The 26,715-nt window shown below is 28.6% G+C and overlaps 1 protein-coding gene across 3 annotated transcripts in view; it reads left to right on the top strand.

Moving 5' to 3' along the window:
• Positions 1-26,715, top strand: part of LOC132948712 (glutamate-gated chloride channel alpha-like) — a 102,565-nt gene that overhangs the window by 59,653 nt on the left and 16,197 nt on the right. For 2 of the 3 annotated variants that reach the window (XM_061019321.1, XM_061019323.1), the window contains exons 2-7: positions 21,897-21,989; positions 23,111-23,199; positions 25,676-25,759; positions 25,839-25,903; positions 26,011-26,231; positions 26,591-26,673. In XM_061019321.1, the coding sequence (XP_060875304.1) occupies positions 21,907-21,989; positions 23,111-23,199; positions 25,676-25,759; positions 25,839-25,903; positions 26,011-26,231; positions 26,591-26,673 (625 nt within the window). In that variant the 5' untranslated portion in view covers positions 21,897-21,906. Of the gene's footprint in view, positions 1-9,767; positions 9,852-21,896; positions 21,990-23,110; positions 23,200-25,675; positions 25,760-25,838; positions 25,904-26,010; positions 26,232-26,590; positions 26,674-26,715 lie in introns of all 3 variants that reach the window. The other variant, XM_061019322.1, reaches the window with a different exon arrangement.

Below are 26,715 nucleotides of genomic sequence, written 5' to 3' on the forward strand. Positions count from 1 at the left end.
ATTTCAATTACCATACTTACTTGATTAAAAATCAAGAAAGTAAAAACGCATTATTGTAAAATGAATACATTTATGACTCCGCCCAGAATCTAAAATATTAAGAAAGATTATTATAATTTTCCATCCACGTTGTTTTGGTGAGGAATGATGATTATTTTCAATTTTCAAAATCATTATAACTTGTCAGTTATCATAATAATATAAGTATTTAATATTTACGCTGATGTCACGACCGGTGTGGTTATTGGTTGACGTATTTTCCACTGACCTTAAAAGTAACACCACCGAAAGACAAAATAAAGTTTTAAACTTTGAAGAGTTCGCGTCTGAGATCATTATTACTGTTAGTGATTATTGATGTATTTAACATATTATTTAATTTATGGACCTTAATGCATTTGTTTTTAAACTATTCGGCCCATTGTTTTTCTTTACTGCAGTAAAAATACGTAACCTAAAAAATCGATACGAAATTATGACTGTTATTCAACACTCTCTTATTTCGGTTAATTTTGGTAATTTGTTTTAAGACGTTAAGGTCATCGATTTCTGGGCTCCCATGTATAAAAACATTACGATGGACTCACCCGCCTCGATACCAGCATTATAATATACGGCGCCGTATTATATGTAATGCACAAATAGGCGGCGGCGGCGGCGGAAGCAGCCGACAATAACATTTATACGGTCACCGCCACTGCTGCCGTCGATACTCAAAATTCTGTAAGAGACGTCGGTCGGTCGGTCGGTCGGTCGGTAACCCAATCGGCGAGACGAGAACCGGTCGTCGTCGTCGCGCGGGCGCCTTTTTTACGATCGTCTTGCGTGCCGTTCGTTTGCCAATTTCTGTCGCACAACAACCCTCCCCTCACCACCACTCTACCCGCGCGCAACCCCCTTTTCGTGGTCGCCGTGAAAATGTTAAAACTTCAATCGATAGCAATAGCGTACAAGTCACGTGTACACAGACACACACACAGACACACACACACAGGCACAACGAAATAGCGAAAACGTAACATAAAATAATATATCCGCACTGTATATAATAATATTATACGTCATAGCGCGATCGGTCAAGTAATTTCAGCACACGACTCTCTCGAAAAGTCGAATTGGGCGAGGATTATAATAACACTTATATCCTTATATGTATTGTATTTGTGTTATTATTTTGTTTTATTTATTATTTTCGTGTTAGTATTATTATCACGAGGAATTTCTTCGATTTTTAAATTGTAACTTAAACAGCAAGACAACAGTGTCAGAGCTCACTGCTGTGTCTCTAATACAGATGTATATAATAATATAATAATCATATGATTGATCGTTCACTATCGTTGGTATAATAGTATAATATATGAATGATTAAGTAAATAAAAATAATAACTAAGTAATAACTAACTTTTAACTAAATGTATAATATGTTTTCTATGTATCTCAAAATCTAAACCTCTAATCGTTTAACTTATTGTCTCATCAAACATATTATGTATGTATAATAATTTATAACAAAATTAAAGCGACAACACATTTCAAATATGACTTATTTCATTCGGTTTTCTTAGGCCTGCGATCGTTATTGTCTGTAGATTTGGACATAATACCTATGCAAGTAAATATTTAGAAGATTCATTTTGGCCTAAAGTAAATAATTACAATATGATTACGCGTGCTTCGATTTGACTGTACTATAATACTATTGAGTAAAATTGTCGAAGCGTTTGATTATAAATTTATAAATATATATGGTCCACACCACGGTATAATAGGACATCGTTCAACGGGTTCATACATAATACACAATAACACCTGTGTTTTAACATTTCGTTCGTTGAATGTTTGAGGTTTTATCGCAATAGTACACCCATCCAGGATTCTTCGATAAGTTTCTTCAGTCCTATCTAATGAAAATCGTTTTTTTTTTGTATTTTTTACCCTGGCATAAAAACTCCGATGGCTTACTCAGAATTCACAATCCACAGGATTTAAATATTCTTGGGAACACGTTTTGTCGTCGTTTTATACTTTTATCTACATGCTCTACATAACCTATTTGTCATTGTCAGTTTTATCCTTGAGTCTTGTTGCCACACACTATGGTAACCTTTTATTTTATACACAAGCGAGAAAAAAAAATCAAACCCATGTGGGTTTATGTGATACATCTGTATTTTTATGACCATCGATAATATTTTGTTTAGTAGGCACTAGGCAGGCAGAACAAATCTCAAGAACATAATATATATGTCTCAAAGACATATACGATTTTTATACAAAACTAAACAGAACTGCAACAATATTGACTTTTTGAAATCGGTATAATATTATTGTATATCGAAAAATTAATTTATATTTTATTTCCAAATAGTTCTTACGTGTATAAACAGAAATCATATTGAAAACACGAGGTATTTGTATATAATAATATATCATAATATAATAATATGTTTGTAGTTTTGTACTGTATTCTATATAGGTACAGTGTCTACTTGATTTTGATAATAATGATTTATGTGAGATATTAGAGAAAATCAAATCGTGCAAATTACATAATATTAATTTTACATTATTCTGTTGTACACGAGCTACCTTATTTCCAAATCCAAAAATAGCATACCTAAGATTATAACAATAGTAAATAAACACATTTTTTTTTATATAAATGATTAAATTGTTGACATATATATAAGATAATATAATATACATAACAAATACGTATTATAATATGTATGCACTAATGCATCCATACATCCATACATTTATTTTTAAACTGGAACTAGTTAATACATTTACATAATCATGCAAATGATAACATATCAACGTAATTCTTTGTTAAATAAAAACAATTTGTGACTTTCACATTATAAATATAAATTAGTAATTAGTAATTACCTATGCAAAAGTTGCTTGATTGAGTTCAGTGTGTTACAATATAATAAAATGTTTATACATTTTAACTCTAAGTCATTTGATTTGATGTGTATTACGATTAACTAAAACTAAACTGATTATAGTTTAATTTATGTGAAAGTTAAAATTGGGTTTGAGATATTTTTAGTATATAATTTAACAAACGTAAGCATAACTGTTCATTTTTAATGTGCTGTAAGTAAAATAAACAAATAAAATAACTTGATGATTCGTGATTTATCTGTAAAATAGTATGGAGTTATGAATAATTCATTATTTTTTTAATACTTTCAATAGCAATTTTGTAAGTATTTTTAAGTCTTATAGCAAAGAATTATGATGTCACATTTCATAGTAATTTTAGGGTTTCAAATATAGAATTGATATAATAAATATCATACATACAATTTATTATTTATTTTATTATTCTTATTTAGTATGTATTGGTGTGCAATATGATGAGTGCTTATATTAATTTTGTCTTTTAAGTCTGTCAACACGTTTTAGTGTAGAAAATATTTAACTTTAATCTTCAACTTTAAGAATGGATTTCGGTACAATATTTGATCTAGTTGTGCCTTAGTGAGGATACCTTTAATACAAATATATCTCGGTATAAGTATAGTAAGATCTCTTTTAAAAATAGAAAAACTCTAGTATTTTTCTTAATAATTGGGATTTGAGAATAACAAAGGAAGAACTAGAATGTTTGGTGTTATTTGAAAGCTAGGTATTAATTGAAGAAACTTCATACATTCCACAATTGCATAATTCATTTTCTTTATAATATAGGTATTAATCCATATTACGTATATTAATATACTGTTTACAAATCATACTATATTTTATTTTTTTATATGTTAACTGAAAAAATATATTTAATGTTAAAATGTTCAATAATAACCACTGTCACACTTTTTTATTTATATAAAATGTGTATAAAGATCAAATCAGTCAACTTTTTAATTTTTTTCTAATCCAACTGTCACCTTCACACATAGCGAATCTCCATAGTTGTTTTGTTATTATTTAAAAAAAAACTCGTACTATGTAGTATGTCAAAATCATACAATTTTACATAATATTTTGGTAGTATAAAATATAAATATGCATATTTGTAAGACCTTCCACTACACCTGGAGACTTTTCACACATATCGACAAGACAGTAGCAGTTACAGGTAGTATTCTTCTGATTTTCAAACAGGTAGTTTCGTTTGTTACTTCACCAAGTCACCTCGTTGTTTTTCGCTAAACATAGTTTTAATATCACTCACCATAGTTATTCAAAGTTAAAAACTTGGTTTTTAGTAAAAATAAACACGTGTGAATAAGTGAACCGTTTTCACTGCACTGCGACAATAATTGTGTTTATCTACAGAACGTAACTCACTAGAAATTTATCAAAGTTCTAACGTAATCGTTTTTATTAAGTCTATAATCTATAATAATCAATAATTTCGCCTTTTAAGATATCACAGGTAAGGGGACGCAATTCAGACATGCTCAAGAAAAACCCGGGATGTAATTAGTATTATACCTTTTTATACCTTTTTATACGGGACTGGTTATCAACATCGTACACGGGTTCCAGCACGGTTTGAATCTAGGAAAAAAAAGCCTCGGAAAAAAAGCCCCGTACCAACTAAATACATTATTATTTTTTAGTATGATTTACATAATTAAATATAATCATAATATAATCATTACATTTATCAATGTACCTAACACTTCTTTAATATAATATCTATAACTATAAAATATTTTATTAAAATTAATAAAAAATATTATATTATTAGGTATGTATCTAATTTAATATTTATTATACTAGATAATAAATTTATTTTATTAAAAGGTAACTATAAAAAAAATTACATCTAGTATATGACATTAAACAATAACTAATTATATCAGAGTTAAAAAATCATATAACATAAACCATAAATCAAAATATATATAGAATAAATAGTTCAATAACATATTATATATTATGTATTACTTATTAATTGTTTTGTACCTAGTTTTGTACTCTGTACTCTGTCTCCTACATTACTCAGCGCCAATTTTACTTGGTCTGCAGCAACTTCCATTTTCATTTTTTTTATTAAATTCCAAATTGTTGGATGCTTATGAGCACAGAGCTTTGAAAAGCGGTTATTTCAACCCTCTGTATTATTGTTGGTGCGATGTCCACTTTTTAATGTTAACTCATGTACATTCCACGTAGACGGTGGAAATATGGAAGGTATTTTACGCAAACGCAAAGACGAAGCAGTTCCTACTCGCCTGTATGTACCATTTACATAATAAAAATCAAAATAAAACAAAAGGTCTTCTGCATGAGGTGGTATATTTTCTTTCAAGCACGTCATTCCATCTATCACTTTATCCAGAGGCAGAAAAGCTAAGCTATCGATCATACCACAATACTTTCTAAAGTCACTATCTTCTTTGTAAATGGTTGCCAAACCAAGTTTTTGTAATTTCCTATGAATCGACTGACATAAATGATAAAAACACCCATTTATCGTAATATGGTTTCCTAAAATATTTTTAGCGGCATCTATTACCGCTAATTCAAAATCCAAGTGTAAGTATCTTGGAGTTGGATACATATCGCGGGTTTTACATTCATTTATTATAATATTAAACATTTCCTCATATGGAACTTGAGTCTTACCTAATAAGATACCTAATCAACCTACTCAGATACCAAGACTAGTTTCCAAATAGAGTATAAAATAAAATAAAACACCTTCATAATTTTTAAGATAAAGTCAAATGTCAATTACTTTTATTACCCTACTATACCTTAATCTTTTATATTTCAAATATTACTATACATATAATTATATATAGATATAGTTATAGAATAAAAAGGTTAGGTTACCTATGTACAAATATTAAATTATTAAATGTACACTATAATGAAAATGCGTTATGTGTTAGTTAATACGGGGCATTTTTTTACCGTGTTTTGACATCGGGGTTTTTTTTCCGGGGCTTTTTTTTCCAGGGCTTTTTTTTCGAATACCCACAGTTTACATCTTAGATCATAAATGTATTATATACAAGATCTAGCATATGATCTAAGGTTCACATGTTGATGCATCACACGGTGTAACCTGATTCACCATAATGTACTCTGATAACGATATTGTATGCCTCACTTCTTGTGGACAGTTGTCAGACACCGGACGGTGAAAAGTCAACTCGGCAAACCGGAAGACGAGTCAGCAGTCTCGGACTGATTGTCACGATTGACAATTTACGAAAGAGTGACAGATATCGAAGTTCGTCCGCGACGATGGTCTGGATGATGGTCAAACTGGTGTCCGGTGGTAATTGTATTCGGCCACATCTTATTTTGGAAAATGTAGCGATCTCCGTACACAATATAGTACAAAGACCGCAGTGGTAAAATCTACGTACATGTAAAAAGTATCTATTATGACTTCCACAATATCACAAAGTACCTAGCTGGTTCATTACAAACTTTAGTGGCGGAATTATATCCTTATTGAGCCCGGGCTGTGGTCAGTTTTATAGTTTTATAGACTCGAAAGAACAACATTAAATTTATTCGTTTTGCATTTAAAAATACATTTACTTCTAATGAATTCAATTGAAGTTACGAGTACATCAATCTCCTGCTGTCAGTTAGATTCAACAGTTCCAGATTCAACTCATAAATAAAGAAAAAGATAAAAAGTATTCATAGATATAATAAAAATAATTTAAACAACAATTCAATTGTTCTATATCATTGTTAATTATCGATTAAATAATTAATAATTACACTATACCTATATAAAATAATAGTTTCAATTTTTTTTTTTTTTATTGAATAAGTTGTAAATAATATTTTAAAATATTATATTTTTTACCAGCATATAATAATAAAAGTCAAAGAATTTTTTATAATAATTTCATAAAACTATTATCTATAAAATATCTTAAATAGTATTTAAAAGTATTTTTCATATTTCATAAATCGTATTAAATAAACATGATTACATTGATTTGGTTGAAACAAAAACCAAATCTTTTATCATTTTGGTGGAAACAATGCACACCCCATAAATTAACTATTGTCCAATATTATAGTGCCATGAGATGACAGTATAGAACCTATTCTAAATGATCGGTGTAAATGTGTAATCGGTATTTTCGTGCTACCACGACCACGGTCATAATATTAATTTAATATTCTTTTATCTTTATATTGAAGAGGTATGGTCATAATTATTGTAATGCATTTCGAGAAATTGTATTCTACATGAATTAGAATATACAATTTTAAACATGAATTAGCAAAAAGATGATGTATATGATATAATATGACGTTGGTATTCTTGTGTATATATTTTCATTTGGTTATAAACAGTTATTCTTGAAATTTTGTTATTTTCACTAAAATGAATTGCATTTAAGCCAAGATACACGTGAGGTATTTAATAATCGTTATTGCTACAATAACTATAAGATATTATTATTTTTATATTCTACTTTTGAATAATACAATTTTAATAACACGGCGATATGTATAGGCAATATGGCTACACGGCTGTCATGGGGTAATTTTTACTGGAGCTCCTCAATAATATTATTATGATATTGAACGAAAAATGAATCCGCGAGTGCACTGAATTCAAATAGTTATTACTATTATTATATTATATATTAAGCAAAAAGAACTCAACATCTTTTTTTTTTTATTGGATAACCCGCGGCAACATAGGCCATTGGGTGTGGGGAGAGAACTGTAGGTTTTTAGATTGGGTAGGTTGGTACACGTGTGTGTTGTGTTTTGGGAGAATTTCTAATAGGGCATCTGTAGGTTTCTACCATGCCCCGGGTGGGGGGATGGTGGCACTCAATATCTTTTATTTTGGAAATAAATACATATTATATCACGTCAATAAAATATTAAATTAAAATAATAACTAGTCATAATATTCCTATTTTTCATTATTGTTTTCTCAATGGCATACGAAGTAACAAAAATAAACTCAATTCTGGTTAAATCGTCAATGTTTATCATAGATTTTTGAAACATGTAAATATATTTTATTTTTAATTAATATCGTTTCGTAGTATATAGAACAATACTAGAATAATACTAAAATAATACTAAAATAATACTAGAATAATACTAGAATAATACATTTTAGACGTGGGTCGGAATTTTTGTGGGAAATGGTAAAAGAGGTATGTATCCTATGTATCCTGTGTTGTCTGAGGCGTATATTTATTAGTATCTGTATAATACCTGTAGGCTGTAATAATTATATACCTACTTAAATACAATAATATGCGATTAACTGATGTCTGATGAACTTAACGAGCTTAAGCATTACTGTTTCAAACATGAATATAATTGGTTGAATCAGACACACAAATAAATATTTTATGTTTTAAAAACATTATAGCATTATACTGATGAAGTAGATGAATATTGTTTTTATTTTCTGGCTGTTCAATTTCTTTACATTATTTTAACTTCCTGGAAATTATAAAAATGTATATTGTTGTTTAATTATTTAACCCGGGATATTATATTATATTTTGCTTGATCAGTTAATCGTATATTGTATCAAAATTAATTTTTTTTAAGATAATAAAAAAAGTGTAATTATTTTCACTTAATGCGACTTTGTGAACCATCAGCATCATGATTTTAATATTACTAAAAATATTTAAGTAATATCTAAAGATTTACATGTATTGTTTCTCCTTAATAGATCGTTAAAATACATTCGAAAATATCAACGAATTTTCAATAAAATTGTATTCAAAATTAAAATTATTTTCACAATTCTTTAAATTCTCTTTAAATAAAAATCTGTTGAAAATATCAACGAATTTTCAATAAAATTGTACTCAAAATTAAAATTATTTTCACAATTCTTTAAATTCTTTTTAAATAAAAATTTGTTGAAATGCTGAATATTTTTATTTTTTTAGTATTTATTTAAATTAAAATAAATTATTTAATTAATCAATAACATCTATTACGTCTTATATTAATAATTATTATTTGACTGTTATTGTAAAACCGATATTCCTGAGCTAACGTTTTTACTTTCAAGGAAAACAACGATAGTCTTTCATGGCTGAAATTTCTCACGGTAGTTTAGCACACTTAATGATGTACTTAAAATAGTTACCTATTAAACTGAAACGTTATAAACCAAGATATATACAATTGAAACTATTTGCTAACATTTGAAGGTATATTTGCAAAGAAAATCGAAAACAAAAGCACGTCGCTTGACTCAAATGAAAACGATATTAAAAATAAAACGTGAATTATTCTTACTAATATACTGACAATTAATCATAATGATACCAATGTAATTACCATTTATCTACATTAAAAATAAGATAACGAGAAAGAAAAAATACGTCTCTGCGAAGATATTTTTAAACGAATCAGGACATTAGACTCTTTTTACATTGACACACGGGTAATTATACAAATATTCCAGACTACTGGACTACGAATTTATGTTAATTAAAAAGTAACCACTACTATACTATACTACGGTAAATTAGTTATTTGTTTCTATTAAACCGGAATCACGTCTAAAAGCTTTTATTCGCGTACCGTGTTAATTAATGAATATATGACGTATTAAATGAACGAATACGACACGTTGACACGCATTTAAATTTTAAAAGGTACGAACAAATACGAATCAATCTACGAGACACGAGTATCGCTATATAAATGATAGAAATCATTAATAATATTGTGCCTATTATAATAGGCCCTTAATGGATTGGTTCCGCGGAAACGTATCAAGTGATGACGGTAATACGGTATCCGAAATGTGACTTTTGTTGTTGCAGGTGACCGCATGGAATGTAACTATTTATTAGTAAATGGGCACGTATCGATTGTGACGTTGTAGTCGGACTGGACTTGGTGAAAAGGTAAGCAAAATGCTTTTAGTGCCAAACCTATCGGTTGTGTGTGTAAGAGTGAAGGGCGGGTATACTATAATATGGGTACACCTACCATCACCGTAGCGGAAACCGACGAAATAATTTTTACTTCTTCTCTTTTTTTATTTACATTATTCTTTCAAATGCTCTTCGTGTCGGTTGTGAAGTAAACATCCGACGGGCAAAAACTCTCGACGAGAAACTCTTTAACGGAAGAAACGTGACGCAAATAATTATTTAATTGTCTTCACTGCACATATATATATTATATATATATATATATATATAAATACAACTATATGCACACCACAGACTCGGAGAAATATGAAAAAGACCGTCTCGACCCTACTCTAATCTAAATTGTCTAAGTTCTTGGAAACAATGGTCCTGATAAAACTATAATATGTAGAGGACATTATAATACCATTGCTATTGGTTTTCAATAAATACTATTGATTACTTAACTGTTTTGTACTGTTCAAAACCACAGCGCCCGCCAGCATGGATTTGTACAATTTAATTCCATAAACGCATTTTATTCTATTTGAAGTTAATTATTTTACAAAATATCATAGTTACTGTTTATACAACTTAAGGATTTATAAATTTAATTGAAATAAAACTTAATTTAAATATATTAGTTAGTAATATTGGTATAAGTTATATAAATTATAATGTATGTCAATGGAAAAATGTTGACCTGCATTTACTAATAACATAATACCTATTACTAAATCTACTATACTTTTAATGTATTGTGTAGGTAGGAAATATTTATAATTCTTGTGTGGGTATATATAATGTTAGTATTTGTCTTGTTTGTATCTTTGAACCATATAAGTTATGATTAAACAAATTTTAACCTTTCAAAAACAACAACTAACAAGTTACAACAGCTCACAAAATAAAAATAGTAAAAATATTATTGAACAATAAATAGATGATAGATCTATATATTTTAAAACTTTTAATATATGTATTATATGTATAATTTGCACTTAGGTCAAATACAAAAGCTATACTTATATTTATATGTATTTGATATATATATAGATTATGGATATGTTTTGATTAAGTTAAATGTTTCAAGTAATACAAATAAAGAAATATTTCTAACTGTAAAATTCATTGCACGGCATTTAAATTTAAAAAAAAATTAAATTTTAATTTCCGATTCCGGAGTATAATATTTTTAATAGTATTTCAATACATAGAATCATATTATAAATGAGTAGTTATAAAATTAGTTATAAGTATTTAGTTAAGATGAATCGTGTAGAATGACAGAAAGATACCTCGCAAAATACTAGTCCAATGTAATCCTTAAAGATCATACATTTTTAAAACTTTAAAATTATAAAACTTCACAATTCATATTGTAGGTGACTACCTACTCATTAAAAATTCGATTTTAATGTATTGAAGTACTCTGAAGAAAATTCTGCCTTGAAATATAAAATTAAAATTGTATGTTGTCTTTCATGAACGTTAAAACTTAAAAAAAAAAGATTGAAATAATGAGTGTAGACACTTAAATGGATCACTTTTAGAACTACATACTATACATAAAATTAAAACTTTTAAAAGCTTACTTCTTCTATCCAAAACATACACATTATTGGGACACTAATTTATTACTCAACCTTCACTCAGCTTGTAGTCTAAAATTAAGGAAACTTAGTATAAAGTACTATAGACATTGTAAATTGTAATCACTGAGAAATTACTCGTTCAAGATTCAAAATAGATACATCAAGATTGAAAAAGAATTATCCTCTTAATAAATTACAGTAAAAAAGGGGGGGAGTTTTCATTTGAAAAATAGAAATTTGTATTGTCACATGTATTGGTGGTCAGCCGGGGGGGGGGGGGATTGATCCCCCATGATCTTTTTTTTCAATGTTTAAGATATGATAACCAAATTATTTTTTAATAATCGAATATTGCATGTTAAAAAATCAGCCATATCCCCCCTTGACAAAATCATTTAGCCGCCACTAAAGTAAAACAAAAAATTTCAAAATAATATGGTCTTTTAAATATATTTAACATTTTTAAAAATCAGAATTTGAATAAATAAATTATTAAAAGAAAAAATTAGGGTGAGCATTATTGGTGAATCATCCCGTACAACGTTGAAAGATGAACTTTTTAGTAAAAATATGCACATGGTGTAGCTAAAGACATTCACATTGTATTTTCACCAATATATTATTATATATTACAATAACATAAATAATACACACACACATTATATAATATAAAATATGTATCTACCTATACAATATGGTATATTATATTATTATATTTAACAAAACACGCCAATAAATAACAATAGTTTATCATACTGAAGTTTATTAGCAGCGTATTAAAGAAAAATAATGAGAGTAAATGAACATCATTAAAAATTATTTAAGCTATTAAAAACAACATTATTTTAGATCAAAAATAGTGTATTACTCGATGATAAATATCGTTTAAACACCTTAAAGTCCATTTACTAGGTCCTTGTTGTTTAATTAAAACCCTGGTGAAAAATGATGATTACCCTTTTTGAATTAACTTAATCATAATGAAAAATGTATAAATTTAACACCAGTCTTAAACTACAATTTGTTTTCAAACTTATTTGATACATAAGACAATAACGTGCATAATCACTATTTTAAAAAAAAATAAAACTATTATTTGTTTAAAAAATATGAAATTGAACATAATACTATAAGAAAACTGATAAACTAGTATTCTACTATAGGGACATGAGGTCATTATTTATGATTAGGTCCTGTCTCGTATTTTCATAATAGTTGTCTTGATACCAAAATACATAATTCTATGGTATAGCTATAAATCAAATGTTAATAGTTATTTTTAATATTCAAATACAAAAAACTAACTATACAGATTAATAATTTTTAGCATATTTTATGTTAATTTGTATTAGATTAATACGTTATTTAAACCAATGGGATTGCTACATGTATATAGGTAAAAATATTTAAATACTAATTGTAATCAATACTACCAATATTAAAATAAAATAATGTTTACTGTAATTAATAAATAATAAAAGTTTGTTGCTTGATTAAAAATGCACAAATGATTTTTAATAAGTAACAACGCATAATTTTACCATATTAGACTTGAAAGTTCAAAGTTGTAGTATATTTAAAACTCTCTTAGGAAATACTGCTCAGCACACCGCAACATCGTTGACAATAATCGAAACAGGGATAATATTCATTACCAAATACAGGAAATTAAAATAGGTACAGAGGGTGTTTAATAAGCGATACGACAAGCCTCGCACCGACACCGATACCGCGTAATCACGATCAGTACCTACCCGACCCACTAGCGGTGTGGGTGAGCGTCGAGACTTCGGTCGCATTTACCGTCTTATTGTTGTTTTCCGTTTCTATTTTTTCGTTAGTTGTTTTTTACCGTTTGTACCCCCGTTCGTCGTCACCTATCACCGTCACCGTCACCGTCGTCGCCTGTAAACGTCAGTGCAACACCACCGCCGTCTTCAACAACACGGTTTTCTTTTTATTTATTTATCACTCAGAATTATTGTGAATTTTTTATTAGTTATTCCCCGCTGGCCAGCACTCATTTGTGCCCCAATTATTTATTTCGTTGCTTTTTAGCTTGAATAGTAAAAACACGGCAAACGAAAACCTCGAGCCTAATTTATTGTAACCTTTACCCTAATTATACAGTCCACTTTATCTTCGAATACCGAACAGAGGGTGCTATTCATTTAGGATATACATTCAATAGACACATTCGATAATATTATTGTTATGTATACATATTAATCTGTTTTTCAAAATATCACACTGAAGAGTGAAGAACGAGTCGTAACTACATCAAATATACTTTTTGTACAATTGCGTGCAGCACGCTGCAATCGTATTATACATTCGTTTCCACTTTGACCCTTATTCTAAAGTCTAAACATATTTTTACTAAACTGCTATTTATCGATCATGTCCGCATACCTAATATAATAGCCGCAAACACAATACAACAATATGTATACATTTTCATGTCTAATAATGTAAAATTGTTATCGACACGTTGGAGAAGACCGAATATCGTGTTTCGGGGGCGTCAACGTTTTACAGTGACTGAATGTACGTACAATATAGTACGACAGCATTTTATGTGAATATATGTGAACAGGAAAATAGGATAATAATGAAAAAAGCGAGCGAACGCTGAACGCTAAATTACCTACCAGCTCAATGTAATATAAATGTAGTGAATATTATATACTCAATGTGTATATATTATATTCATATACATCGTAATATGATACAACGGGTTCATTTTTCCGATGTATCATTAGTATGATACGAGTATAGTGTTTAATATTAATTATAAACTGTTCACATTAAACTGTGCCTATTAAACTGTCTTATTAATATTGTAATTGGAATTGAATTTCATAAATAAAGATTATTATTATAATTTGCAATTCGTTTTAATAATACGATTTGTTTAACATGACGATATAGAGAGGCCAAATAGTGGGTACATCACTATAGTGAGCGTAGTTTTCCATTGTATCGTGAGTGTGATATAATTTTTAATTTTAATGGCATTTATTTTCAATAAATCTAAGTATAATTATACGAGTTGTAGGCATATACAGAGAGAACTCAAGGCGTATAAAATGTCTACACATACAAAGTGATTCACGTAGCGTGATCACCTGCATTTTTTCATTTAATAATACATTTTTCAAATTCTGATTTTTGGATTTTTTTTAATATTCCTCAAGTCTTAAATTCTTAAGATTTTTATAGTAGGTACCTAAGAGTAACAAGTGTCGATACAATATTATATTTATCAAATGATAACCTCCTTTTTATACTGTAAATTATTTAATGAATAACTTTTTGAAAACGTCGATGTACCTAATTTAAAATTCGAGCGAATAGTTTTTCAGTTACTAAAATGTTTATACTAAGAATAATATTTATTCCTGAAAATAGTTATATAAAAATATATAAGATTAATTATATAATATAAAGAGTTCTCATTTTAGAGACACTCAATAAGTCGTACAAAAAATCTCAACAATTTAAAAATACAGTATTTAATTAAAAATTTCAAAAATCATATTTTGAATAACTGAATTATTGAAGAAGAAAAGGTGGTGTGCATGCTTGTTTCATCACCCTCTATAGCGACCAAAACTGAGAATTGATTGATTGTAATCACCTTTTATTTCGCAAACAAAAATGATGATTATGTTTTATTTTTTACAAAAATGTAAGCAGCACCTAACCATTAATTGTAGTGAATTCGTCAAACTATATTCATAATAGAAAATTATAACCATAATTGGCGATTCACTCATACCACACCCGACTCCCAGATGACCTCACTACGTCACTTTAGCAATAATGGTTACTGGTCATCGACCTAGTCACGTCACTTAACCATTTCTCAGTTTTAAATTGAAAAATGCACTTGACATACACTCCAAACCAACTTTTTATAAAATAAATGTAGCTATTTATTTGTATTCTATGAACTAAAATTGCCTTTAGAGTGATTGGATCTAAATTATGATAAATCCTAGTCAATTTAAAAACTCTAAATCTAATATAAACGTATGGTTGATATAAATATACAGAATGTACATTATTTTTTAAAACTACAAATTGTTGACAATGCTATTATATTATAATAATAGTTAATTGTGTTTACAGTTGATCACATTATGCTTATCGGCCCTTTATTATGAATGTACCATGGTAACTATAATATATAACTACTTGCATAATTTATAGTTATGGAGGTACGATACAAACATATTAATATATTATTAAAATTAATAAATAATAATAATGGTAATATCCATATCATACATATAACTATACTCTTTAAAAACTATTCTTTAACTCTTTAACATTTTTCCTTAAAATAAAAAACCACTAGAAGTGCGTTGAAAGAAGAAGTTCAAGCACATTAATTTGTCTACTATCTACATATATAGTTCTTGTAAAATATACCATATACGTCTGTGATGTACACACTTATTTCTTTCCAGCAGGGTAAACTAAATTTTTATGAATGCTTTGTATAAATAACTTGTGCTTTGTTTGTACGTACATCTAACCCAACCTAAGTATACTTGTTATTTACCGACTAATAATATGACAATGATCTACCCTGTGTGATTACCTTTTTTTGTAAAATATATTTCAAGGTACTACTTGCCAACACTTTTTTGGCAATTTAAATTTATACTTAGGTATCGATATTTTGATGCGAGTTCCAACATTTCTGTGCTAGATCAGTGATTGTTCAAAACGCGATTTCCATTGTTCGATTGCACCGAATCATGTAACACGAGCTCCGTACAATAAAGCATATTGTTTCACACAACTACACAATACTCCTCTATAAACTATAACAATAATAATGTATATTAATATTAGGGAATGGTCTGTACGTTATCGCATAATGGTTTCCACGTGTATTAAACTTTGGCGACCATTCTACCTACATAATATTAATGATAGTAATATTATGTAAATTCAGGCACGTAACCCGGCCACCCAAAATATTTACAGACCACCCCAATGGCCACCCCATTATATTGTTAAAATACCCAAGACTCAAATAATTGAGTAAAAAAGTTCAACCAAATTCAAAAATGTCTATTATGATATTTGTTATTATTACATAATTATATTTAACACTGTGTTCTCACAACGATTACAAATATGGACATAACAGCTAGTAATTTATCGCATCAGATACAATTCTATTTTTGAACATCATGGTCTGATTGTGGAACAAAATGCATCTATATTATGAACCCACATTCATATTTCATTAATTCGGCATTTCTCATCACGGTATTATTGCTTGGTTAGCGATAGTTAGTTTGGTACCATGATAATTATTATGCGTATTAAGCCGGGTTCACACTACACCGTGTCGTGTAAAATAATCACAGTTACCACTTACCACAGTTACCAAACAATACCGCATAGTTGAATACATTCAACTCTAAAGCCGGGTTCACATTTCACACTACATCATGACGTTTAAAATAATCACAGTTACCAAACGACACTGCATATTGAATAGGTACATTCAACTTTTGACCATGTGGATGTGGTTACACTTACCTATGTGCGGTAATGTGATAACTAAAAAAAAATTATATTATGTTATCATCAGGTACAATATTCATATCATTGGTATTGCAATTTGGTATAAACATAAAAACACGAAACGGTGTGCAATAATAGGTATACGTAGTTGGTACTAGGTAAATTTGAATGAAAAATAGCTTCACCTAGAATTTAAAATTATATTAAAAACAGTATAAAAATACTTATAAATTCAACAAGTACCGAGAAAAAGGGTAGTAAATTTTGTTCACTCAAGAAAAATGTTGGTGATAAGTAGGCCACCATAATTTTGTAATTCTAGCAACGTGCCTGAGTAAATAACTTATAACGGTCCGAAAATTGTTAAAATTTGTCAATAGCAAAATAAGCATTTGTCAACGCCGACAGTTCAAAAATCAACGATATCGATAAAAGTAAAAATACATTAATTTATGACATTACATGTAGGTGCGGTAAGCTAATAATTTTAAAATTGGTGGGACCTAATAATTGCTTACAACAGACTTACAAAATAAATACGAATAATAAAATAAATACGGTAATATTCCTTATCATATATATTAGTCCCTACCTATTTTAGATTTAAAAATATATATTTCACCGATTTTATGGTCAACAACCATTTTTGAAAGTTATGACAAAATTATTTTTACTAACCAAACGGAGTATATTATTGTAGCCTATAGGTACCTATACTAATACTAAGTTTAGAATTATCCTGCTATTATTTTAATTCAGCTACAGGTACGTCGTATTGGCATATAATAACGATTAGACCACGCAAACAATATATTACGCTTTAAGGCTATTACATATATTACCTATATCAACAATAGAAAATCCCATAAAATATTTAACGCACAAATTATGTTATATAGGCAGTGTATACATATCTGTATTGAGTATTCTGTACAAACATCAACGTTAATCGAGTAAATAAATTTAATTTCTATACACTTAAAACTATCGAAGTGGTTATTGTAATCCCAAAGACAGCACGACAGCTATCGTAGGGTACGTGTTATTTTAGACTTAATACATTATTGAATTATTCAACGAGTCGTGTTCCTGAATGTAGCACGATTTATGTGTAACACGAAATAACATATAGGTACCTAAAGCATATAGAATACATACGTATAACGTATTATATTATTATTATGAGATTATAGTTAGCAACTTTAGATTAGTTGACAAAAAAAAATGGTACATTTGCCAAAGTAAAAGAGAAAGTTTTGAAAAAGTTAGCCGATTTTTATTTATGATTATTGTTTTATTGGTTTTATTATTGCCACCTACTAGCGACAAACCTTATTAGTCTGAAGTCTCGTCTAAAACAGATACACCCAATCCCACGATTGTGTAAAACGTATCGTCAGATATATAGCCATATAGGGCTACACATATTATAGAGGAGTTTTAGACACCCTGCGTATACGTTTTAATATATTATGTGGGTAATAGAGAATAAAATATAACACGTTTTTCCACTCACCGGTAGTCGATGACAATTTTTTTTTTGCTTTTGTTTTAAGTTTCAGCTAATGAACAGCCTTGTTTATTGCATGAACCGAATAGCACACGGGTTGAAAATGATAGATCTATCCCAACGCGTTATAGTCAAAACTCACACGTCTTCAATCTGGTCTGTTTATCAAATGTGAAGTTGTTCGAAAACTTAATTGGTCTAATAATAAGGTACCTAGACTTACTACCTCTACTTATATTATGACAAATAACAAGTTATAATGGTTCTGAAAATTAAAAATAATAATCATTCCTGAGTGCTGACCAAAACAACGTGGATGGAAAATTACAATAATCTTTCTTAATATTTTAGATTCTGAGATGAGCGATAAATGTAGCGATTTTACCATGATGTGTTTTTTTTTGTTTGTCATCAACTTTTGGGACAGTGAAAAGTCTTCGATTTTCTTCAAATGCTTCTTTTCTGATAAGGAAGTGAATCTAGTTGGTACTCGAGGTGGCATCTAGAAAAACGAACAAAAAATTAAGAAAATAAAGAAAAAACCGGCCAAGTGCGAGTCGGACTCGCGCACAAAAGGTTCCGTACTATCATCAGCTATAAACATGTTGGCAACACTGTTTATATTATATAGTTTTTAGTATTTGTACTTATAGCGGCAACAGAATTACATAATCTGTGAAAATTTCAACTTTCTAATTTTCATGGTTCATGAGATACAGCCTGGTGACAGACGGACGAACGGACGGACAGCGGGGCCTTAGTATAACTATTTAATGTTCAAATTTTGACAAGGTTTATCAAATTGAAAATTTACAAATTACTTAGTAGTTAAAAATGTATAAGTTTTCAAATTTTATAGCTAAGGATTGAAATCATTGAATATTTAAAACAAGGATTCTCATAAATAGTTTCATTTTCGATTTTATATCATTAAATTCAAATTCAACACCATTCATTACAGTGCCCTACAGTACAGCAGAGCGACTTCCAACTACCCAATATTTTTTTAATTTCAAAGCTTAAATAAAATGAAATAGACCTAAAAAAATATTATATGTATGTAATAATAAAAAATATTCATCATACTAAACAAATAATTTTAATTTTAATACGCATGGCTCAAAAAACAATATTGGTAGGTACTGTACATTTTTAACACGTGTGTGTTGGCAAGGATTTGTCACTAAAAATCCTGGGTGGTCACCCATCCGGGAGCTAGTGACACCAGCCAGTGCGTACACTCAGAAGGGGTTTCATAACTGAATACACACACCGAGCCACAAAAAAAATTATCTTGATATTGGTAAACAGAAGTAATTTAACGATTAAAAATGTGTTAATTTTATGAAAACGTCGAATTGTATTTTACAAAAAATACGAATTTTATTTTATAAAAACCAATAATCAAAAAACAAAGTCAAAATTAATTTCGGCCAAACGCTTTCATTTAACACACATATTGTTGGTCGAATAACATCTACGAAGTATAGTTTAAATTTTAAGCATAACATAATGTATGACGTACATGCGACATACATACTTGATACTTGTATAGAATTGTCTATAAAATAGTTATACATATAACTCATATGTGCTTTGTAGTAATAATTTGCTTCGGTGCAAACTTTAAGTAGAAATGTATAATGTATGGCCACTTCGTGGCGTCACTTTTCGATTAAAAATTTACCTTTTCTGCCGCAATAAAAAAAAGTAATAATTTTGCGTATATTTCATACATCACGCGCGTTATTTATGCTTACGATCGCGTGCCACATTATTACCTACAACCACAATAATGTTTTTATTTAACAATATATACCTACGCCACAGCTTTCGTGTATAATAGCGGACCACAAAAACGGTATAAATATAATTCTGACCTAGTGCAACCCTCTGTGATTTTTTTTCACCCTCCGGGACACCACTATTATTATTATACCCACAGTAAATCGTATACTTACCTACTTTTAGTTATGATTAGTCTTACGCCTTGGCGTCAGATCAATATGCGGTCACGGAGTCAACAACATTTTAACGCACGATTTACCCACCTATTTCCAAAATTGTTGATTATCAAAATCTTTTCAATAAAAAACAATTTTTTTTTAACTAAATCATTTTTATATATAATATGAATATAGTGTTTTTCATTTTATATTACTAAATATGTATACCAAATTAACTAATTTATTAATTTATATGAATTTAAATGTATTATTATTATTTTATTAATTTATTAACTATAATAATAAGCTAAATACAATAAAATACTCGAAGCCACTGATAAAAATATATATGTTTTATTAGTAGGTAAAAGATAATTCTGTAAAAATAATTTCCATGAAATTATAAACAAAAAAACTTCAAATATATTTCGTTATAGCTTAAATCATAAATATGTAGAGCAAAAATATGTCCATTTTACAAATACATATTGAAACTATAATAAGAATATTTTATAGTATTATTTTCAAACAAGATGGTAAATAAGTTATTAATAAAAAAAATATAATTTATGGGATATGACTTGTAAAAAACATACCTTTTTTTGACTCGTACAAGCTATACATAATAAAGCCGTCGAGGAATCTATTTTAAGGGTTTACTTTTTCAAATAAAATTGACAAATTTTATAGCTGGAACAAAAATATTATTGGTTTATGGGAATAAAAAAAACATGAAATTATTTTACACGATAAAATATCTCAAATTTTTAGTAATTTCTTAATGCTTTATTAAAAATTATTAATTATAAGAGTGTATAATTTATATACACTATACCACTATAGTTAATAGTATATTATGATGATTTACCAATGCAAATTTAAATTTAAAAAACAACTATTTTCGATCGAAAGATAAGCGTCTACTGAGATTAATTATGGTATATTGATACATTAAACTCGTTTTAAATTAAATGAAGTTGATATTTTCATAAAAGGATAATTTATTTAAGTATACATATTTTTGTATTATAGAATTACATTGCTTCTAGATTCTTTAATAAATTCTAAAATGCTAGAATAATGCAAAGATTTAAACTGCAGTATGAAAAATACACATATTGTACAAATGACATCTGCAACGGTAATCTGATAAAATAAACTATAAATTAAACTATACAGTTATGACATATGAGTAAACACCACATCATTATTACATAGGAATTAATATTTTTTTAATTAGTTAAAAATGAACTATACAATTGTATTGTTATATATTTGTGTAGTATCGTTTTTTGTATTATTATTAAAAGTTTAATGAACATGTATACAAATATCTTAAATTAAATACCCTTTTTTACAACCATGCTGTATTGCATTGTTTTGGACCGTCAGGATTTATTATTGTATTAATAATATTATGATGTGTTTGTTTCAGATGCCATAGAATGGAACGAATATGGAGGCTGCTACAAGCGGCTTCCTTTCTCGTACCGTTACTACAAAACGTGTTATCAGATAGCTCAGACGTGTAAGTAAAATTATAAAATAAAAAATGACCCTACAATAATAATTGTTATCGTATTCAAAATAAATACCTATAAAGCTATATTATGTTTGCTAAAAAGTAAAAACTTATCAACACTTAGTAGCAAAAATAGATTTTTAACATATCGTATATTATAATGCCTGTCTCGACGTTCTCTTTACACTGAACTGGTTGAGTTTCTTGATAAAAACGGGTGCATTCGGATCTAAATCGCATCAGAAAATTATATTTCGATTGGATTACATTCACGGTTTTCTCCCGACAGGTCTGAGTTGCGTGCGTGAGTTTTTAACGACGGGTCAGAGTTAGGTGCCTACGTCCCAATAATAACTAAAAATTATATATTTTCAATCTCACTTACAGACCGAGGACTGCCATTTACATAATTAAGAGTTACAAGTAGGTACCTTTTGAACAACACCATCTTTAAATATTATAATTTTAAAACTTTTTAAAAGCAAACTTATAGCCATAAATAATGTATAATTGTTTACTTTTTTCTTTTAACATTTTAACAGCTTTCATTATTAATTAATAAATTTAAATTTCAAAAGTTAAAAAATGTTAAACATCGCTATCACAGGATGTTAAAACCCAAGTACAAAATTAATTTCCAGCTATATCGGATATATTGCTGGACGCAGATATATAATATTCTTTTTGAACGTAATTTGAACTCAGGCATATAAACAAGAAGATGCAAAAATAATAGTCCCATTGCTTCACTTTTTATAACAAATGGTATCCTTATTTTACTTTAATCAAAATTCCACTTTTGTGAACTGTATACCTACCTACATAATATAGATAGTTGTATCAAAATGTTCAAATGTTCCAAGTTTAAAAATCTGTTTATTTTAATTTGACCTATGTATTTACATTATAATTACACGAATTATTTATATACTGTAGGATGATTCAATGTGTATTTTAAACCAATTTAATGATTTGAACTTTCTATTGATAATAGTATATGTTTGCCGATCGTCTGTATTATACCTAGTGTATTAAATAAGTTTTATAGCTTAAAGCAACTTACAACATATATTATATAATTGTTATAGAACTTTAACTGTTTGAATTCATTAAATATTTCACTTAAGGTTTGAAAATGGAAAATCAGACAAAGAGATACTCGATAATTTGGTGAACCCAAACAGATATGACAAAAGATTATTGCCACCAGTGGACGGTAAGTAATTTTCAATCGATTAATATTTACTCCTAACAATGACTTTAAATCTACGGATCTCAAACTAATGAGGTGGAAGCCTTAATAATAATTTTAAAAACTATTTTTTAAATTTTTTTTTGCTTTGAAAGATCACTGTGTAAATGTGGAATTAAAAAAAAAGCAAAACAGAATATATAGCAATATACTCCAATTTTAGAGTCGCTTACTAACAAACAATTACGTTATTTATTAAGCTTCAAGGAAAGCCTAAAAATGAAATACGATAGTCATATAATATTATGTTCATCATATTCAACGTAAAAAAAACTTAATTACTTACATTTTTTAAAGATCTATTTTTTTTTTGACATAATTACATTTTATATTAATGAACATAATAACTTATTTAATAGTTGATTGTATCTAAAAAAATTATAGTAAACTTCAGTTACCGATTCCATTAAAACATAGTTTTATGGTTAGTAATTTTGTCTTAAAATGCATTAATTGTCAGTGTAGCCCTAGACTTTTCCCAATTTTTTTTTATAAATCTCTTATTAAAGTTCTTTAATTTGTATGCATTTTTATACTTGTGTCATCAATCCCCAACTGACCTTGGTCATATTTTATTTATGTTTTTGTTTGTATATTTAAAACAGACAACTTCTCATTTTTTTTCATATTATTAAAGTTCATAATTCTGTATGCATTATTATTTATTAATTTATTATACATTTTTTATAAATATTTTTTTTTGCTTTTTAAAATTAATTTGATTGCGGGTGTCTTTGCTCCTTTCACCAATTTATATTTCTTATATTATAGTCAAATTAATTTATTTTTATACGTTTTCTAGCGAACTCTAAGTCACAACTGAATCACTCGTTTTTGAAATTTAATTGTTAATAGTTTTTTTGAATTAAAAATCTGCATAGATTGCAGTCTCCGATTCCAACTGAACATCATTTTATAGTTAGTTTATTATTTTTTTTTGCTTTTTAAAATGTATTTGGCTGCGGGCGCCCGTGTTCCTCTCACGATTTTTTTTTTGTTTATACATTATGCTCAAGTTAATTAATTTTTTATACTTTAGCCAGTCATACCCGAGTGAACTCTGAATAATCATTAATTAATGAATTTTCCTGCCGATGCCCCGAGACGTAGTATTGACACAGTGATAATGAATTGTTTAATTTAATAATTTACACAATACCTACTGATAAAATGTTTATGAAGTAAATATACACGCATTACGCATAATATGTATGAATGCGGAATATTGCAAGCTTTAAAATGTATAATTATTCGTGGTTAAAAATATTGCATATATTTTCCAGAAACCTTAGAAAAAATATGAATAATTTATATCGTGTATTACACGGGTAAAGTAGCAACTGATGCGACCGCAGTGCAACCATTTAATCGCGCGACTCAATTCCGGACAATTTTAGAGTTTGTCTCTTAATTCTAGATTTTTTATAGCCCTTATATATTTAACACTGAGCCTTGTTAACAACCCACCAAATCTACATCGATATCAATATTATTATTTGTATTGATAAAATTACTTTATGATATTATGTGTTAGCAAATTAAAATTTATTATTATCTAAATTCTAATCTAAACTAGAATTTAATATATTTAATATTTATAAAAATACAAAATACTTAAATACCCAATACTTTCTCGGTACCCAATATTATAGGTACATCACCTAATTTTAGCTGTGAGACAAATGTATCACATATCGCAAATACCCTCTCACACCGCCACTGTCTGGTTCTACAATAGTTGTACAACAAATATTTTATAGTGTTTTCGTTATATTACATTCAATCGTTATGATAAACGTATAATATTTAATATACCTATAATATTTATTAATTCTTTTTAAACTTTTTTAATTATTAATAATATAAGAATGTTAATTATTAAAATAAATTAAATAGTGTCACAAATTATAAAATATAACCGACTCGAAAACCCAACCATCTCTCATTTATTTCTCATACGTATATATAAGGCATTTTTCATTTTTCCATCCCTTGTACTTAAAATTCACGCAGTGTGGTTTAGTTTCCATGGTCGTTTTACAAACCTCAAAACATATTTTATGGTATATAGGAGGTAAATATAATATAATACTATGTACCTATAACAATAAAAACAATGCACAAAGCGCTACAGACCCACTAAAATTATTCTCTAGTTTACTTCATTAAGCTCCGTATATAAGCTTGTTAAAAACGATATTTATAAATTATTATATCGCAGGTATTTATTTTACGATGTCTTAAAATGAAAATGTAATACAAGAATGTGTAGAATCATAAAAAAAAATCAGATTAAAATGTATGTACGAAAACACTACTGCAGTTAGCGTAGATAAGCAATTAAAACCATAACTGCAGTTACTAATTAATTCCGAAATTGATCACATATGTTTAAAAACAACTATTTTTCTGAAAATATAAAAACCATGTGCATGTTTAGATCAAGATTTTTGTTGTGGGATGAAAACACCTCAAGACGTGAGAGTGATACTTCCTTCGGCCAACAGACATCCTATTCGTAAAGGTATGTGCCTATAAACATCATACATTTGTTCAACATAACAATCATATTATAATACATGGTCATATCATGCATTTTTTAGGGCCTTTGTTAGTAAATGTCAGTGTGCTATTACTCAGTCTGGCCTCACCCGACGAGTCTAGTTTGGTAAGGAAAAACATTTGATATAAATCGATCGTTTTAATGATATGCACGTCCGTGGCACGCCCATTTTCCTACATGAATGCTCATAATATTTCGTTTGTTTCGTCTAGAAGTACGAAGTTGAATTTTTACTGCAACAACAATGGTATGACCCTCGTTTGCGGTACTCGAACCAAAGCAGGTATGATTTTCTAAATGCTATTCACCACCACGGGGATATTTGGGTCCCGGACACGTATTTCATCATGCACGGCGATTTCAAAGCATCGCTAATACCAGTACACTTTTCTCTGAGGATCTACAGGAACGGCAGTGTCCATTATTTAATGAGGTAATTATAACCGTACATCACCACTCCCACCCGGCCACATTTCAAATGTCAAATATTATGGGATATCTGGCTGGCTGGTAAAGTTTTGTAGTTGAATTGTTAGTATGTCCATATTATAGTTGTAATAGTATATAAGGTTTCCCGCACATTGGTTAGATCCTGACCGGTAATAAACATGTTCTCACACACTAGCACCCTCCTAAGGTGGAGCCAGTAAACCGCGAAGTCAGTAAATTTAATTTGCGTACCCACAACTACGAAACTTCAAAAAGCGGCCAACGTATTTATTAGTTTATTACTAACATGCATATTTTCCAATGATAAAATACGTGTAGAAAAAAAATTGACAATTTTTTCAGACGCCATTTGATCCTGTCTTGCCAGGGTATATTGAACATATTTCCGTTTGATGATCCGCAGTGCACGTTTTCAATGGAAAGCAGTAAATATTTTATTTTCATAACGTTTATATTATTAAGTGATA

This window comes from Metopolophium dirhodum, chromosome 7, assembly GCF_019925205.1.
Source record: "Metopolophium dirhodum isolate CAU chromosome 7, ASM1992520v1, whole genome shotgun sequence".
Lineage (NCBI taxonomy): Eukaryota > Metazoa > Arthropoda > Insecta > Hemiptera > Aphididae > Metopolophium > Metopolophium dirhodum.